The following is an 18,068-nucleotide window of genomic DNA, read 5'->3' on the forward strand; positions in this document are numbered from 1 at the left end:
AACCTTTCCAACATTCCAGTGGCAACATTTTCTACTTGACCTTCTTGAACCTTTGTCAGAATGTTTGTCTCTAGGTAATCTAGTCAAATTCAAAACTGGGTTACTTAAGGTAAAAACAAAGTCACCAGGTCAAGTCATAGAAACTCTTGTTGACACTCGGAAGCCACATGTTCTACTTGATTTTTATAAACTTTATCAGAATGTTTGTCTTTATGAAATCTAGGTGAATTTGCAAACTGGGTAACCGAATGTCAAAAAATAAGTCACCGATAAAATCATAGAAAACACTCTAGAGGCCTCTTTTTCTACTTGACAATCATAAATATTTGTCAGAATGTTTGTTTCTATGAACATTTATCCAGATTCAAAATTTGATTATTTGAAGTCAAAAACTTTGTCACTATGGCAAAGCACAAAAAACTTTTTAACACTCTAGAGGGCATATTTTCTTTTTATCGTCATAATCATTTGTCAGAATGTTTGTCTCTATGAAACTCTAGGTCAAGTCCAAAATAGAGGTGACTGAGGTCATTTCTTAGGTCACTAGTTAAAGAAAAACACCTTATAAACACCATAAAGGCGACAATTACAACTTTATCTTCATAAAAGATTGTAAGAATATTTTTCTATGAAAACAATTTAATTTTCTAGGTCAGAAACTAGGTCACCATACCAAAACATGGAAAGACGATGCTAACAGTCTAGATGTTACCATTCTTCTTAGTCTTCACAGAAATCTGGATCAGAATGTTCGTGTTTTTCAAATCAAGAATAAATTTATAACTAGGTCACTTAGGTAAAAACAAGGTCACAAGGTCAAATTATTGTACAAATCATTGTAAATGCCTAGGAGATGTTTTACCTAATTTATATGAAAAATGGTCAGAAAGTTTGTCTCTATGAAATCAAGTTTTAAAAAATCACAGAAATATTCTTTCAGCCTATGCCAAGATTACCTACCGCTGAATGGGACAGTTTTAAGTCTGTTTTATATTGGACGAATTATAACATGTTTTATGACTCATTTGAACGATTTTTTACATGCTTCTGTGACCTAATAGAGACGATTTGTCATGTTTTTGTGACCACATATAATGCCTAATATCGATTGTTATGGCAATATGTTCTGTGATAGAATTATCTATGTTTGTTCCTTATAAATCACTAAGCTGTGTTAAAAGGTGGCAGTTACAACATAAATCAAAATTAAAAATTCTGGAATCTCTGTATATAATGAACTGCCTAATGACAACAGAACGTTGTTTGACATTATTTCTTTTTACAGATAAAAGAAATATCCCATTGGCCGAGATAACTACAGATTTGTAGGCGTCGTAGCATATTGTGATGTTTTCGGACAATATTTTGCTTTAAATATTTTTCATCGTGTGTGGGCGGATAATGTTTAAAAATATTTCTATTTAACATGAACAGTTGCCTTATTTTCTTAGAATGAGCACGTTTAATCAAAGGAACTCGTGTTAACTACCAACCTTAAAACCAGTACTGGAAAAAAATTTGAACGTGGATATTTTTCTATATTTAATGCGATTTTACATATGAGCATTCACAACGAACACAAAACGTTGGAAAACAATAATTACTTTCTCCCTACAAAATAAAAACCCATGTCATACAACGACATTTTGATATGGTGAGAGCTCAGGTGCTTTAAGCTGAACTCTCAATGTTTTTCTGTGCACTCTGGGTGATGGTGTTGCAGAACGCAAGGACTTTCTGTGCTCTCTTGGGGAAGGCGTGGCGGGGAGGACGAACGATTCTGATACCTCTGTTCTGCTCATCTGAATTTAAAACAAGAATTATTAGAAATTTGCTGAACAAATAATGTTTACGTATAATATTTTCCAAATCGAAGACAATGTTAAAATAACTAATATAACATAACTCTTGACATAATTTTACGAAATTCATGGACTTGTTAAAGCTTAAAAGGGAATTTGTAGCATATACCACAGTTAAACGCACTTTACAGTATTATGACTTGTTACGTACACACAGCTGTAATGTCAAGTATGGAGGTACGCTAGAAAAATGCATTCTTGTTTAAAGTGTTTCTCTCGCCACTTATGAATTATTTGTACCTACATATTCATAACTATGCCTCTAAAATTAACATAGAAGTGTGCGTTTTCACACGTATATATATAACTTCAGTGTTTTGAAAGTTATAATGAATAACGTATATGTAATGACGCACAGCGTAAAACTGCATTGGTAAAGCAAAAACCAACTTCGGGGAAAACCTTATTGGTATTTCGGCGCGAAATGACGTTTTCGTGTGAAAACAGACGTCAAGGATGAATTGGCTTTAACTTTTATCTATTTATAAGTCCATAATAGTCTGACTAGGAATGAGTGTCCGTCACTATATTTTTTTTTCAAAATGCATTATTAGCACAGCCAAATGTATTTTGACTACCGAATAAAAATATCCAATACAAGGATTTCTTCATTCATGACGTCAAACATTTATTTGAAAATGATAAAATTCTGTGAAGAAATTTAAATCAATGTTTTAAAATGTTTCTTTTAAGTCCGCAGTGACGTAAAAGATCAGATCTAAAACAATCATTTGAATACTATTGACTACTTAGAAAAAGGAAAACAACAGCTATGTAACAGAAAGAGTAGGGGTTCACGAGAATAACCTCATTATTCGAGTGGCCCCTACGCTTTCTGTTTTGTATCATGGTCCGCCAATACGAACCAGCATTCAGCTATTGATTGACAAGTTAACCCCCCACTTTCAGCTTTGGTATTTTCACGTGACGTCTGGTTTTAATTGCTACGAATTTTGATTGACAAGTTACTATCACGTGACGTCTGGTTCTATGGGAACATCATGTAGAGCTAGTTTTTGGTATGCGCATTTGAATGGTAGATCTGACTTATGGACATTCAACAAGCCGGCAATCAAAAATGGATTTAAAAAAAAAATGTTTGGGTGATAATAAAAGTTATTTGCATTTTCATTATTGATTGTCTATGAAAACTCGATTATTTTCAGGATAAAGTTGTTACAGCATGTACACGAGTATACTGTAACAGTCAGAGGAAAATTGAGCTACCGAGACCGCACTCATGGCCAATGTCTGCTGCAGACTGTTTACCGAATTCAGAAGCACACGCCAACCAAACTACTTCGCCCCGCATGGGCTCCAAAGGTGAACATCCTGGACGAACCCCCATATGTAACAGTCAGGAAAAATGTTCAGCCTTGATCGGGACTCGAACCTCGGACCTTCGGCTTACCGTGCCGACGATCTCCCATCGAGACTGGCCGATACGAGAATCGCTACAATGCCAATGCCATGAAATACCTATTTTCACTTTCAGACTTTATTAAAATCTCTCCAGTTTGAATTAAGAATCAGTTTAAATTTGATATTAGATAAGCGCAACATTTATAATGACAATCCAAGCAAACCATGATACAATAGCTAATAAACAAAACATGCCATGAAAGTTAAAGAAAGAGAGGTTTATTCAAATTAAAGAAAATTGTACATTACAAAAGAAAACAACACGAAGCGATGCTTTAATGAATTCCCCATTACTATAGTAAAAAGAAATATCTTTAAAAAAGATAAACGGCGCATTTACATTAAAGACACTAGTTTGGTATATTAAAAACACAGTGGTACATATACATGCTTTTCTTCCCGCCCTGTGCAGGCGAGCTTAAAACTGTGATATTTACTGCTTAACCCGGGGTATGTGAGGCCCACTTCTTCAGTTGTGTCTTGATTTTCTATGCAGTTGAATAGTCACAACACAATACTCTTGTGCGCTTTAATTTTATTTTAGCAGACGGGCCTCAAATTGTCAACGTCTTTAATAAATGTGTATTGTTATGTCATTTTATGCAAGGGTCACGAGGTTTTCGTGTTTCGACCTAGGCCAAGTAATTTTGTGTTTTGCTTCTCTGCCTCGCTCTATCGATTCGACAATATATGTATTTATATATAGTCTAAACATTATTTTCGCGGATCGGTTAAGGCAGAATTCTAAAAATAAATGAGCAACACCCACCTTTAATCTCCTGTATTAGTTGTAAATGTGTTAATTCAGAACTTACAAAATAAGAAGAAATTGATTTCATGTGAACCAAACAATATTTTAAATATGAAAATATGAACCTGAAATCCCGGGGAATCTCACGTTTCGAGTAATCGGCATAGTCATATGTGATTTTTACTGGCTTTCCGTGCGTTTTTCCATAGACAATAAAACGAGTTTTCATTGGTCTAGGGAGACAATCTTAATTTGCATATTCAGTGAAAACAAACGGCGGCGCCGAACAAAATGTCAAAGTCTACAAGGGCATTTCCAAAAATCGCTTCAAGCGTCACCAACATAATTTACTAGTTGTTGTCGAATTTACGTGAACAAACTAACATCATATCAAAAACAGTTTTCATTTGCATTCAGTCATGACCTCCCTTGTGTGGTAAACTGATAAATATTATTATATTATTGATATTTGAATTGTTAAGAAAGACAATAGAAGAAATACCAAAAACCTTCATCTGCACGACAAAGCTTAACGAGGACTAGTTTTCAAATTAGCATAGCAGTGCCTCTAAGAGAGATGAATCTATCAGGTAAATCCTTTGAACAGAATAATCATAATAGGCATTCATTGATTTTAAAGAGAAGCACAATAATTAGCCATTTGCCATCAGCAAGTCAATGAAGAGCTTATTATAGATTTGTGTTTACCGCTGTTTGCAGATGATAATTAACCAGACAGCCGTTGTCGGTAACATCAATTTTCAAGCGAGCACATCGCTTAATTTGACAGAACGTAAAACAGAACATGACAAAGTAGCGATGGACAACTTCGTTAGCATAATGGTCAACGCTTAATATTAGCTTACAGAGAAAACAATAATTAGAGGATATAGAAATCGGGAAACATAATGCATTAGCTCAGCCAATACCATAAAAGCAGAAATTTTCGCGAGGGTTTAATTTTCACTATATTCGCGATGCCATACATATCGCAAAAATCAATCCTCGCGTAAATATTCACAACTAGTATAATTCAAATTCAAGTATGGTACTATTTTTACAATTTCGCGAATATTAAACATCGAGAACATACTCAAAATATCAAATTCGCGAAATTTTGACCCAGCGAAAATGTGTGTTTTTACAATTAATGTAGAGATGACACATGTTTTTTTTTTGATGTTATAGCATCTGCAGAATCCTGAAGGATTGGTTGGTGCCGAGCGGTAGGATGAGGATACTTACGTATTCCGAGGGATTCTGCAGATGTTATAACACGAAACGGACAATATCAACGCTATTATAGCATGGATATGTAAAAACTGAACAATAATTATATTGTCCATCAACGTCATTAAATTCCTAAATTTCTGAAATACGCCGGATGGCCTGCGTTGTTTGATAACATCGAAGTCATTTCCTTTTGAAATATCTAGTAGGCGGATATATTACGTTTACGCTTTGTCATGGAACACACATATGTAAAAAGCGCGTGAATGCGAGAATGCTTATCCTCCCTGAAAAACGGGAAGACAGCAGTTTTATGCTAGAACGTCATAACCTTAGGAGGGCCAGCACATATTTATGCAATCTCGCCAGGCATATGTATGTTTTTGACAACACAGAAAATGACGTCACTCGACCTTCAGCTATTTCCGGAATAAATGAAAGTAGAAATGCTAAACTTGAAAACGAAAGCCGCATTTTGATTCGTAGATAGTCAGGGGTCAGGCGCAGGGGTCACCCGGTCTAAATGTATGCGCGTGGACGTCTTTTTTTTTCTTTTTTCTTTTTTCTTTTTGCTATTGGGGAGCCAATTTTCAGCATTTTATTACGAATTGAAATTACCTGGGCTTTAGTACAGCATGTCAGCTTTTAATCTATGAAAAAATATTTGAGCTCTGGATAAACACAAATCCCACAGGGGTCCGTAACGGACCAAGGGTACATTGATAATTTTGGAACTTCATCAGATCGCTCAAAATGTCATTTTTGATGTTGTCTGAGAGTGTCAGTGTATGCCTCAGATGTAAGATATAACCGTATTTGAGAGCTGCAGTCCTAGACATTTCAGAAATATTTTCAAAATAAGTTTCGTGAAATAAATGTTGTTTCTACGGAAGCGTGAAAGGGCCATCAGACGCTAATACGTTTTAGTACGTTAAGGCTGCGGAAAGGATATTGCAAATTGAAAAAGATATAATAAAATTGTATCTTACAGTATACATGCATGAAAATTTAAGTTTTCATACCACGGGTTTTCAATATTGAGCGAAGTCTTTTTATGAAAGTCAGTTATTATTGTTCCTACGGTTTGTAAAAATCAGAAACATTAGGGAAATATGTAGTCACGTGGTTAATAACTGTCTTTGAACTGTTATCACTTTCTCCTCTTTGTGTTTGTTGGAACTACTCAAGGTCAATAGAATGCAATAATACCAGCACGACAAAGGTTCTACTCAATTTCCCATCTATTTTAAAAAAGGTCTAAATCCAGGAGGAACACACTGGTTCCTTTTAACCAGTCATGCTTCGAAATTGCAAACACCAACTTAAATCTTGCCGGTATAGCTCACAAAACACAACAAAATAAACAATAAACAACAACAACAACAAAGAAGAAGTAAACAAAAACAAAAGACAGCGTGACAGCGTTGTATACTACAAAATTGCATCTTAAAATGTTTGTAAATATTTTATGCATGTTTGCCTTTAATGTTAACGTAATTCGAAGTACAATGTTTCAACTACTTAAAGCATGGTCGGAAATTGTCATAAGAATATGAGTATTTTTGTTGTTAGACGGTTTCTACGTTACATGCTTAATAGTATTTTCAGTCAGTTACGGCAAAAATGATTTATAGGGTAAGAATGTATTAATTTGACTTTAATGCAATTTTAGGCCATTTGCTGAAACATTAAAACTGATGAAACTCTGTTGGGATTATCAAATGACGGAATGCAGGATATTATAAAGATATTATTGATAAAATGATGTTCTACAATTCGAGATGTCTTTTGCTTTCGTTATTTCTTTTTTTATTAAAGCCTAGTCATATTGTTACAGTAAAGGTCAACTGTACATTTTAATTTTTTGGATGAAGGTCACAAGAACACTTTTGGGCATTAGTTAGTAACACTGATCTTCCAACGTCCGGTTGATTTAATGGCTTTGTCGCACATGGCATGGCTCAGACCCCGGAAATACGGAGTAAGTGGTTCGAATTTAGTAATCTTAACCGCTAATCTGCAGTGGTCAGTTGTTACTTTGACATCAAAATTTGAACAGACTATTGGTTTATCATGTGACTTTGCAAGTGAACGCAACTGGGATATTTGCGGCTAACTTAATCTTACGTTGTTTTCGGTAAAAGTAGAAAAAAAATTTTGTTTCCTCAGTGTTTCCTGAAGTATTACCCGGTCTGACATACGACAGGTCGGTTAACAAAGTGAATCACTGTCGCGCTATATCTATGAATGAATGCGTTTTACTAAGTTTCCGCCATAATTCGATATGTTTTTCACTACCGTAACGATACAGTACGTTTTTCTACCAATTATCAAACACATAAATATAGCTATCCGTATGAATATGATGTGATACCAAAAAGTATCTACCAAACAACATGTAACAACAACAACAATGAGAAAACAACAGAAAACAACAACAATAACAATAAAACAAGAAAAAAAATGAATCAACAACGATAAAAACAAAACAAAAGCGGAAAACGAAGTAAAATGTAGCTACTCGTAGTAATACGCACTAAAACAAAGAAATCACTAGCAATACCAACCAAAGTTTAATTAAACGAAGAAGAAGACGTAGCAAGACGCAGTAAAGACGGTTTAAAACGGAAATAATATGTAGTAGTACTTAAATGGCATACATCTTTGGCTTAGTACGTTTTTTGTAAATATTTATTTCGTTTTCACTACGTCTTATTACGTTTAGAGTACGTATCAATACGTTATGCTAAAAATGTGTTCGGAGAGATCATCGTTACGTGTTAAACCGTATCTAATACTTTTTTGGACGGATTGTCGAAGACAATTCCGTCCAGTGGAACCACAATAATACATATACGAATTTCGGCTTAATTGATTTTTTGATAACCACCAAATATTTCACACTCCGCCGAAAGAAAATAGTTCTCAAATGGCAGCACATAGAACAACTGAAATTACCACGCTTCACTGCGCGCTTTAATTGAATGCAGAGGATTAGTGTAGTATAAACTCGAGCAGACGATGTGCCCGCTGACCAGTAAACTAAGCACGCTTTATATATGAGACAGTGTTCTTATCGCTGGATGACGGACTTTTCTTTGAAGATTTTACATCAATGGAATTCACAAATTAATTAACTGTACTAAAAAAAAATCAGAATTTAGTGGAAGTAAAAGCTCGGATATTTGTTATTTTTAATCACCACAAAGAAGTGAAAAAGAATACTAGAACTTTGATAGATGCTTTTGATAATCAAAAAAAGTAAAAGACTTTTCCAATGATTTATGATACTTGGAAACCTATTGAGAAAGGAATTTATTATATTGCCGAATAGAATATTACTCAGCTCTCGGTAAATCTGTAAAAATTATTACTATTCTAGAGCAAAATCAAAATATTTCATGCTCAAATGATTTGGCTATTTCAGTCTATTTTAATTTGCAACACGGTAATCAGTTATATGTGTATTCCTTAAAAGTCTGCTATAATTAGTGACCTTAAAATGTGTTTCAGTTCTGTTCCCTATGTTATTATAGTTCGATGTATATATTTGCCCAATAGTTATTACAAAATGTATGATTGTTTTGTAATTGTTGTATGTGTCTACATGCATATCTGTGCAGTCTGATAATGATAGTCTGCATTGTTCATATTTAGTTATTAAAATCACAATGAACATAGAAATTTGGCAAGGAAATGGTTACAATGTTGTAAAAAACAACCGAAAAAGATATTTACTAGTTTAACAGTCCCAACAGAAAAGGGACATTGCTGATCTCGGATCTGACAGAATCAATACATTTCATACGTCCTCCAGTATTTACAATGCTTTGATTATAATAGGTATGTTGCCCCTTAAAACCTGACGGAGTGATTTATGCTTATGATTGCCATTATGAATTAAGGAAACAATTTTTAAAGTTTACTTTCACGTGTAGCAGGTCCTGTAATTTTATAATTCTTCACATGTAGCAGGTCGTGTAATTTATATTTCTAATATCTTTTTTAAAGTCTGACGACTATCTTTTAAGGAGTATTTCGTAATGATATCTTTTCTCATTGTTGATGTCTTGCACAACGGCACGTACTGTTTATTTATTTAGCAGTACTTTTTTTGTCAATATCACCTTCAAATAACTTTTATAACGTCATTTAGCGAAGGTTGCCAATATTCCAAAGTCTTGAGAGACGATTTAACTTTTAAGTTTGCCAAAGATAATTAGAGTATTACTTCAATTTATCCATATCCTACTATGCAACTGACCATTTTATCAAACATTATTCTTGTCATTTTATAATCTAAATCTAAAATAATCACATAGTGTTTTGGGAAGTAAGTTAAAATTTTGTTTCTAAAGTCAGAGAAAAGCTGCTTTAAATTACATTATCTATATACCTTCTACTAACTTGAAATGAAATGAAGACGGTAACTAATTGTGACGTCTAAAAAATGAAATATTAAATATATTCATTGTTTATTTGTATTAAAGTGATCAATAAGCGTACCAAATACCAAATTATAATTAGCCATATAGAGATTAAGCCAGGTTACTGGCTCATATATTTCATACATACAAGAATAAAATGTTATCATCTATTCTTGGTGAACACGAGAATTCGGCGTTTTGGTCTGCCGCTGAATTTTTTATATCATCGTTTACATAATATGAAATCCTCCGATACTGTTTTATATCAAGAGGGATGGGGATGTGGTCAACATTAGCGACAGAGGTAATCAAACTTTATGGTAAACGAAACAGTCGGTGAGAGGTGGAAGCCCATGACGTTATTTTTTCACTATGTACTAATTTTCAGAGCTGGTAGCGGATTCCATATCCCGCTCAAGTGAATATTTACGAAAACTTAATGTCTCATAACGAGCCTGTATAGCAGGAGCGCATAATTTACAAATAATTTTCCTTTTTAAAGGTAGGCTGGTTGAAAAATTTAAATAGCACTGCTAACATTATATCAATGTCTTATTTAAAAAATATGATACTATATTTTGTTGTATCCCTTTCTCAAAAAAAAAGTCTATTTTTATTTATTTTGCCTCATCCAGTATGAGATGTAAGGAGCTGACTTACGTTAGCAATATTTTTCGCAATGGTACGGAGATAAACGCAACCGTACGTTGTAATATTTTAAAATGCAGACTTGAATTTGAACGGTATTATACAGTTATTGACTTATGTTGAGGTTAATATGTGTTTTTGACTGCGTCCTCGGTCAATATCACGGTCATAAGTCTAAAATTGTTATATTATATGCCCTTCTCAAATGCATTCATTTGACTGGCTCATATATTTCATACATACAAGAAAAAAATGGTATCACAAGAGTCATTATCACTTTTGCAGGTCAATATCGCTTTTTGCGGACCCGCGAGCGCACTCAATTCGACCAGTCAAATGAACGCATTTGAGAAGGGTACATTATACTATTATTTTAGCTGATTAAATCTAGGGAATGATTGGTGACCGAGACCGGTAGGGCTAGGCAGTCGACATAACCTAAGGCATTCTGCAGATATGATAATACAAAATAAACATGCATTATTGCTTATCTAGCACTGAACGTGTAAAAGCTAAAAGTAATATTATGTAGAATAGCGTCACTAAATTTTCATGAAATGCGTGGGAATGTCAACATCGCCCTAAACCACTGACGTCTTTTTCCTCTTGCATTATGCGTTACAGGGACGTAATATGTTTACTTTCTACCTTGGAACGCGCAAATTCCAAAAGATGTCTTTACAGCGCATGAGCGCGAGAATCTCTCTGTTAAAGTACATTTCCTGTTCTGTTTAGATACCCCTTGAAAATCAAATTATGTGTCATGTATGTAAATACGAGCTATATTTTTACTTTCATGCTATGAAACAATTAAGTGTGATGTACCTGAGACGAGCTCCGTCGTCTGTTACTAAACCGGAAGTAACCTTTTAACCTGTCTTTTGTCGAAGAAGGCATGTACCATGAGGCGAACAAGATAGGGTTGACACAAGTAGACAGGTATCCAAACCAGGCAAAAGTGATGAATGTAATGTCAAAATGCCCTGAAACATCCTCCGCCCTCTCGTGAACAAAATAATGCACCAATATAAGTATGTTCATTGGACACCAGCACATTGCGAAGATTGTCACCATGGAAATAAGATAATTCTGAGTTATCTTCTCTTTGGCAAGATCAATATCATCGTCACTGTCTTGAGTAGCCCGTTCCGTGTAGTCTTTATGACGAGCTGTCTCCAAATTACTCCGTTCCGAGTCATTTGCCCATGTAACTTTTGGCGTACTTTCTTCGCTTCTGGAACCCCGAGTGCTAAGGTCGCCGTTTGATATATTGTAATGGACGACCGTCGAAGCAGTCTCTTTTGATTTAAGTTCTGCAGATATTTTCACGTACAAGAATCCAATGATTGCCAACGGCAAGGCATATAATGTAACAAACATAGCCCTGAAGTATTCTTCTATGTGCCTTTCCATGTTCACATAGCAAATACCAACACCACGAAAGTTCTTTCCAAATAAAGCACCAAGATCTATATATTTAATATATACAGCATGTGGTAATACTACGCATATAGCACCTACCCAAGCACCAATAATACAAAGTCCAGCTGGGGGGCGGGCTTTGAAAGGATTGACAATCACCCGATATCTATCAATCGCAATGAACAGAAATGTGAGCATGGATGCGTGTATCGGAAAGAACTGGATCATGGGTAGAAAGAAGCAGAGAAAGCTACCGAAGATCCAGTTCTGTACGAGCATATTTGCCAAAGAAATAGGCAAAACGAAAACGCACTTGATCAGATCGGAAAATGCTATGTTTCCGAGGAAGAAAAACGTTGGATCTTGATACAGTCGACGTTTTCCCATGACAATTAACATACTGATGTTGCCAGCAAGGCCAACAAGCCCTACAACCGCATACAAAAACATGAAGATCGGGTAGACATATTTGAGCGATTTTCTAATATACGGCTGCGTAAAGTCAAATGACGTATCATTTCTGTTTTCGATCCACCACATGACCTGGTAGATGTAGCCATTATCAGGTTCAGACGAAGCCATTTCGATTGGCCTTATGCGCAGCAACTTTTCACCTGAAAAAGAAAAATAAAGAACATTGTAATCGGTTTTCTACGACATTGTGCACGTCAGTTTGTGATATTATGGTTAATTACTGAATGGATTAGCAAACAAAGTATTAGCATATATCACCCTGTTTATCTATGGATTAGTGTGTTCGTAATACATAATATGCATTAATACTGTAACGTCTCATTAAAGAAATACCCGTCCCAAATGAAGATTCCTTAAAATGAGATAATTGATGATACGCTTGATAATAAACAAAGATACATGTAGCGCATGGCATGCAATTCATATAAGTAGTCCATAGGCGGTTTGAAAAAACGTTTAATATAAAAGTATGTTAGGAAGCATTTATTTTCAGTATTTATTTTGTTCCTATATAATAGTTATTGTGATAGTGTGACTTATTTACAGTTTTATTGACAAAGACCCCTCGCATTAGCGCGGTGTTCATCATGGTGCTTAGTGATGCACACTTGACCTTAAATTCAGACCTAGCAGATACTGTGTAGCATAAAGAAAATGCAAAATACATGAACAGTAATCTTTCAGTTTGATTTTTTTGCCAATTAAATCAGCAATCTTTTTTTTCGATGTTACGATATATAGTGTGTTATAATTGATTAACTGATGTTTGTGTTAAATCCAGTTGATAATACAATTACCTGACAGTATGTTATATAGTTTTATTGTGTTGTTGACTAAACATTTTTATTACGTAAGGGAGTATGACTCATACAAGTTATATGTTCATTATAATACAATATACTGAATATTAAGTTGGATATATTTGCGGGTCAAAAAGTTTTCGAATTGCCGATTTCAGACGTTTCGCGAGCGGAAATATCCGCGAATCACCGATAACTGAAATGCCAAAACCAGGTTTATTTATCTTTACTTGACTACAACGTAATGACTTGGAAATTTACGCTGACTGATGTTTTCGAAAATGTCTTCAATTCCGTCAAATTTGCCAACATTTCCACGTCTCGGTAACTTTTCCACATGAAGTGTACATTTAACAAACAAACATAATGACATTCGTTTACTGTCATCAGACTATGGAATCTAACATCTAACTGGTTAGCAAAGAACTCAACGAAGCAGAGAATTTGATAAAGACATGTGCAACACGCCTTACAACGTAAGGAAGATCCCAGATGCCCCTCCGGATATTAATTCATCACGATTCGATACCAGGCTATAATTATCGATCTCCCGTTTGCCAGCTAGATGTAGTTTTAATATTAAACAACATTAAATTAATAAAAAACCTCAAAAGTTGTTCTTAAATATGATAAGGTTACAGAAGAGTATTAAGAAGTAAAAAGCCACGAACGATGGTAAGATCAATAGCCTAGTGGTTTCAACAATAGCAGAAGATAAGGTTACAATAACATCGCGGAAAATTCCTATCGCATACGATCTTAAGCTAAGAGATGGAAAATGAATTTCAAACTTAATGTACTTTTGCGGAATATGTATATACAAACTAAGATTCATGTCGCTTTATGTACAAAAAATGTATATCAAAATGTTATGAATCCAGATTGATTTCAAAGTTGTCGAAATTTAAAAGTTGGTTTTGTTAGTAAGATATTATCAATACAACGTAAAAAAGAAGTTATACAAATAAGTGATATTCGTACAGTTTTATTTGATATGGAAAGACTCTACAAAGCGTAAGCATATATCAAACTGAAATAATAATATAAAAGAAATATTATTTTAATAGGTTTTCGTGTCAAATATCTCCTTCAAGGTTTTGTTGAAATGTAACATTTATTTTGTTTTTATCTTTATTTTGCATTTGCTATTATTTATAAATGAAAATTTAAGTAATGGATAGATCTATTAAGTGTTTTTCAGGCAGTGATTTTAAAAAATAAGAGTTGCCTACAAAACATAGGAAATATGTCTTCCTTAAGTAAATCACGCAGTTAAAGTTGCATGTAAGATTGAAAATTTAGGCAAAGTGTACAAATTTTCCCAGGCACAAGCATTTCAAATAAGACTGGTTGATGATTTCCTGTGTTTTATGTACAGCGCTAACTGTTTCAAGACATCGATATTGTGATAATATTCTGGAGAAATTGCCTTTATAATGCCAAGTGCTATTTGCAGAAGTGTGCCTTACAAGCCTTTTATAAGTCAATTTGCAACATTGCTTATTTGTTGCCATGGACAATATGTAGCGTGCTTTCAATCAATTATAAATAACGTCACTGGACTGATCGGCTGTAGAAAAGCAAGCAAATGGACTTATAATACCTAAACAATTAACTTTGTATTAAGTGAGCATTTCGTGCAATTGATTTATAATAAATTAATAAAAATAACGTGAGAAATTATGATAAAAATGTTGTACGGATAATAACTGCATTTTTTGTTATATAACATCTTCAGAATCCCGAGGTCACCAGCGTATCCCAAGATATTATGTAAATGCTAAAACATGTGAATGTTATCCTAGAATTTACCATGTAACGCTAATTAAATGAATAATACGCCGATAAGTGTTCATTTGCTTTCAAACTTGTACGTTGTATGACCATAATACACTTAATACAGGTCACTGGACATTCATATATAAATGGTTTCGTCTGTTTTGGGTTTAAGGCCGTTTTTTTCAATAATGTTTCAGTTATGTCACGGCGGGCAGTTAACCTAAACAGTGTTACAGTACTTACATGTTCTCCGCAGGTAAATGCCTACTTCTCCACATGAATCAAAGATGGAGAACGAATGATTTCAGACACAATGTCTCCTATCAAATCGTCACGAAAAACATATGCATCGCCCGCGGATCGAACTCACGACACTGCGATCCGTAGATCTGAGCTATTCATACTAAGCTGAGCAGGCAAACAATATTAAAAGGTGAAACAAGATGTGATCAACTTGTCATAACACGTTTCTTTCCTGTGAAACACACCCATTGAAACTGACATCACAGCTGTTTGATACCAGAATTACAGTGTCAGATGTATAAGAGAAAAATCATGATTTCAACTAAATCCCTTTTGATTTATAACAGCAATATGTTTTGAAATATAGAAGGCTCACAACTCCTTTATATTTATAATGTGATATTGCGAAATATATTGACTGCTGTAGTCTCATATAACATTATGTTGTGGGGAATAACAGTTTCTATGCCTTTGGAAAATTTCATTTTGTATTCAACAAACAAAATATATCAGGGATTTACCTGGTGAAACTTTAATTTACACTGTCGCCTGTACCTTTGGAAAATGGTGGGAATAACGGTTAGGGTTTGTGCACAATAAAATGGTTTAAGCTCACAGTTGTGATTTTGCAGCTGATCGGTTCAAAACGTTGCCGCACTGTTTTCATTAATGTGTTTTCTTCGTCCTTGTTGACTTACTGTTTGACATTGTTTAATTTGTTTTAGGTGGGTACACAATTACAGGTCACATAGCAATTTCCAACTTTTGATGGTGGACGACGGCCCAATGTGCATCTTCGGGCATTATTTCAACACGGGCGGGCATTTGTGTAGAACGACCGAACATTCATACCCCAGCCAGCCGGACGATTTCCTAACATAAAGAAGACTACGCCCAAAGCGAGGCTCGAACCCAAATCGGTGAGTGGCAAGTTAATTGAAGTCAATGACCCTAACCACTCAGCCACGAAGGTCCCCTGTTTTACATTGTCTATGATGTTATGTGTATATGTTTATCGGTTACACATGAAGATATAAATACACTGTTGTAGAGCTTGTTTTAGAGGGTGCGTTCTTTCAACGTAGTTGTCCCTATTAGAGCTTTGTCCGTTTTTTTGTAATAAGTCATGTGTCAATTTAAATATCAGAATGGTATGAATAGTGATAAAATTTTTGCGATATATTTATTCTTATTACTTAAAACTCTACAAGGCAACATCAAAGCAAAACTTCACCACTATAACAAATAGATAGAACGAACCCTTTTGCTTTAGAGAAGTCTTCAAAAATATATATCTAACAATCTGCTTCATGCATATTTAGTAACAAAGAAATAAATTGTCTTTTAAAGCGGCGGATTAAAAGAAGAATTAGGTAGAATAAAGTAACATTTCTTTTTCTTGTAAAATTATTGACTGTTAACAAATATTAGCGAATCTTTAAAAACAATTAACATCACTTTGATATCAAGAGAATCATCTCCTTGACTTAAAAGAATCTTTATGAAAATAACTTAAAGTACATTATGTCTTGTTAAACGCAATATTGTTTGCTGAGAAAAGAAACAGTTTGTATGATTATTTGAGTTTAAAAGTGTTAAGCCTGCTTACACAACAGAAGAAAAAAAACACATCAAAAATCCTTCATCTATCATATCAGATAGCTTAACGCATAGTTTAGACAGGGCAATGGGGACATGAAGAAACAGAGATAGTAAATCATAAAAGAAAAAAAAAAGAAATTAACATTACATCAGATCTATGTATTAATTTAGTTAGTTTCATTTAAAAAAGAAGAGATAAATGTAACGTGTATTCTATGTCAGTTTAATATATTTCTTTTGTTTTTATGAACACCAGAATTGACATTTTTACTGGTATTTGGACCACATGTGAAAACATGGAAACTGGTATCAATTCAATTAAACATATACTAGTAGTTATCTAACATAGAAACAAACAACCTATTTTATCAATAACAATATGTAACTGGAACATGTTAAAAATTTCTATCCTTTTAACAAGTTATTAAAATATAAATAAAATATTCAAAATACGTTATCATATATTGTATTTTTCCACTATAATATAAAATTAATTACCTCAAGTCAGAAACAAATCACTTGCACGCCGTAAGAAGAATTTTTCCTTTTGATAATCGTATAAAAACATTTCTTTTTCCTCGTAAACAAATGCGTTGTTCAACGCATCAAAGTTCTTTTACCATTCCTATAATTACAAATAACTTTGAATAAGATAATGCCCCCCGAGTCCTATTCATTTGTCTCATATTAAATTCTGCTTTTCATGTCAAACAATCTGCTATAGTCCATTAATACAATGTAATCCTGGGAAAATCCATAGGTTTTGATATCAAATATCTGCTTATGATTCCAATGATTCTGTGTCTCTTTGCCTGTAACGTATCACAGCTTTCAGGATGTATCCGCAATTCTGCCAATGACGATATTCTGCTTGTCACAGACCTTATATAACCGGGGAGCTAAATAGTATTACGCGTGTTTAGATGTCGTCTGCCTCTTGTGCCGAATGTGGCGAAGCGTTCACGCAATGACCATCCTCGATTATCAGCCTGCCTGAAAGAAAAATCTGTAACAGCTTAGTGGAATATCTAAGGAAAATGTCATTAAAAGGAGAAAAATCCCTCTTTAAACGACCTTTTTATTCATACATGCGTGATCGTTGACAGATGTGAAATAACAGGAAAACTACCTACGTTTCAAAGACACTGAGATTACCGCAGAGACAATGTATCTGATAGGTTCCGCAACATCATCTTAATAAACAACAACAACAAAAACAACAAACAAAAACATATACTTCATTATCGAAATCGCAAAACCCCCATAAAATAAACAATACCAGATACAAAACACAAAATACGCTCTCTGGAATTCTGGCTAAATACTTGTAAAAGTTGGAAAGCTGTTAGAATGTATGACACCAAATTGTTATTGGATAACACCTCAACGCAAAACATGCATTGACAAG

General features: G+C 34.2%; 1 protein-coding gene across 1 annotated transcript; it reads right to left on the reverse strand.

Annotated features, from left to right (window-relative positions):
- Positions 1-1,529: 1,529 nt before the first annotated feature.
- LOC123546957 (prolactin-releasing peptide receptor-like) lies at positions 1,530-17,636 on the reverse strand. Its single transcript, XM_045333649.2, has 3 exons — positions 17,159-17,636; positions 11,166-12,376; positions 1,530-1,802 (listed from the first exon to the last, which is right to left on the reverse strand). The coding sequence occupies exons 2-3, from the start codon at positions 12,342-12,344 to the stop codon at positions 1,632-1,634; spliced, it is 1,350 nt and encodes a 449-aa protein (XP_045189584.1). The 5' UTR covers positions 12,345-12,376; positions 17,159-17,636; the 3' UTR covers positions 1,530-1,631.
- Positions 17,637-18,068: the final 432 nt, after the last annotated feature.

Source organism: Mercenaria mercenaria, chromosome 9 (genome assembly GCF_021730395.1).
Source record: "Mercenaria mercenaria strain notata chromosome 9, MADL_Memer_1, whole genome shotgun sequence".
NCBI lineage: Eukaryota > Metazoa > Mollusca > Bivalvia > Venerida > Veneridae > Mercenaria > Mercenaria mercenaria.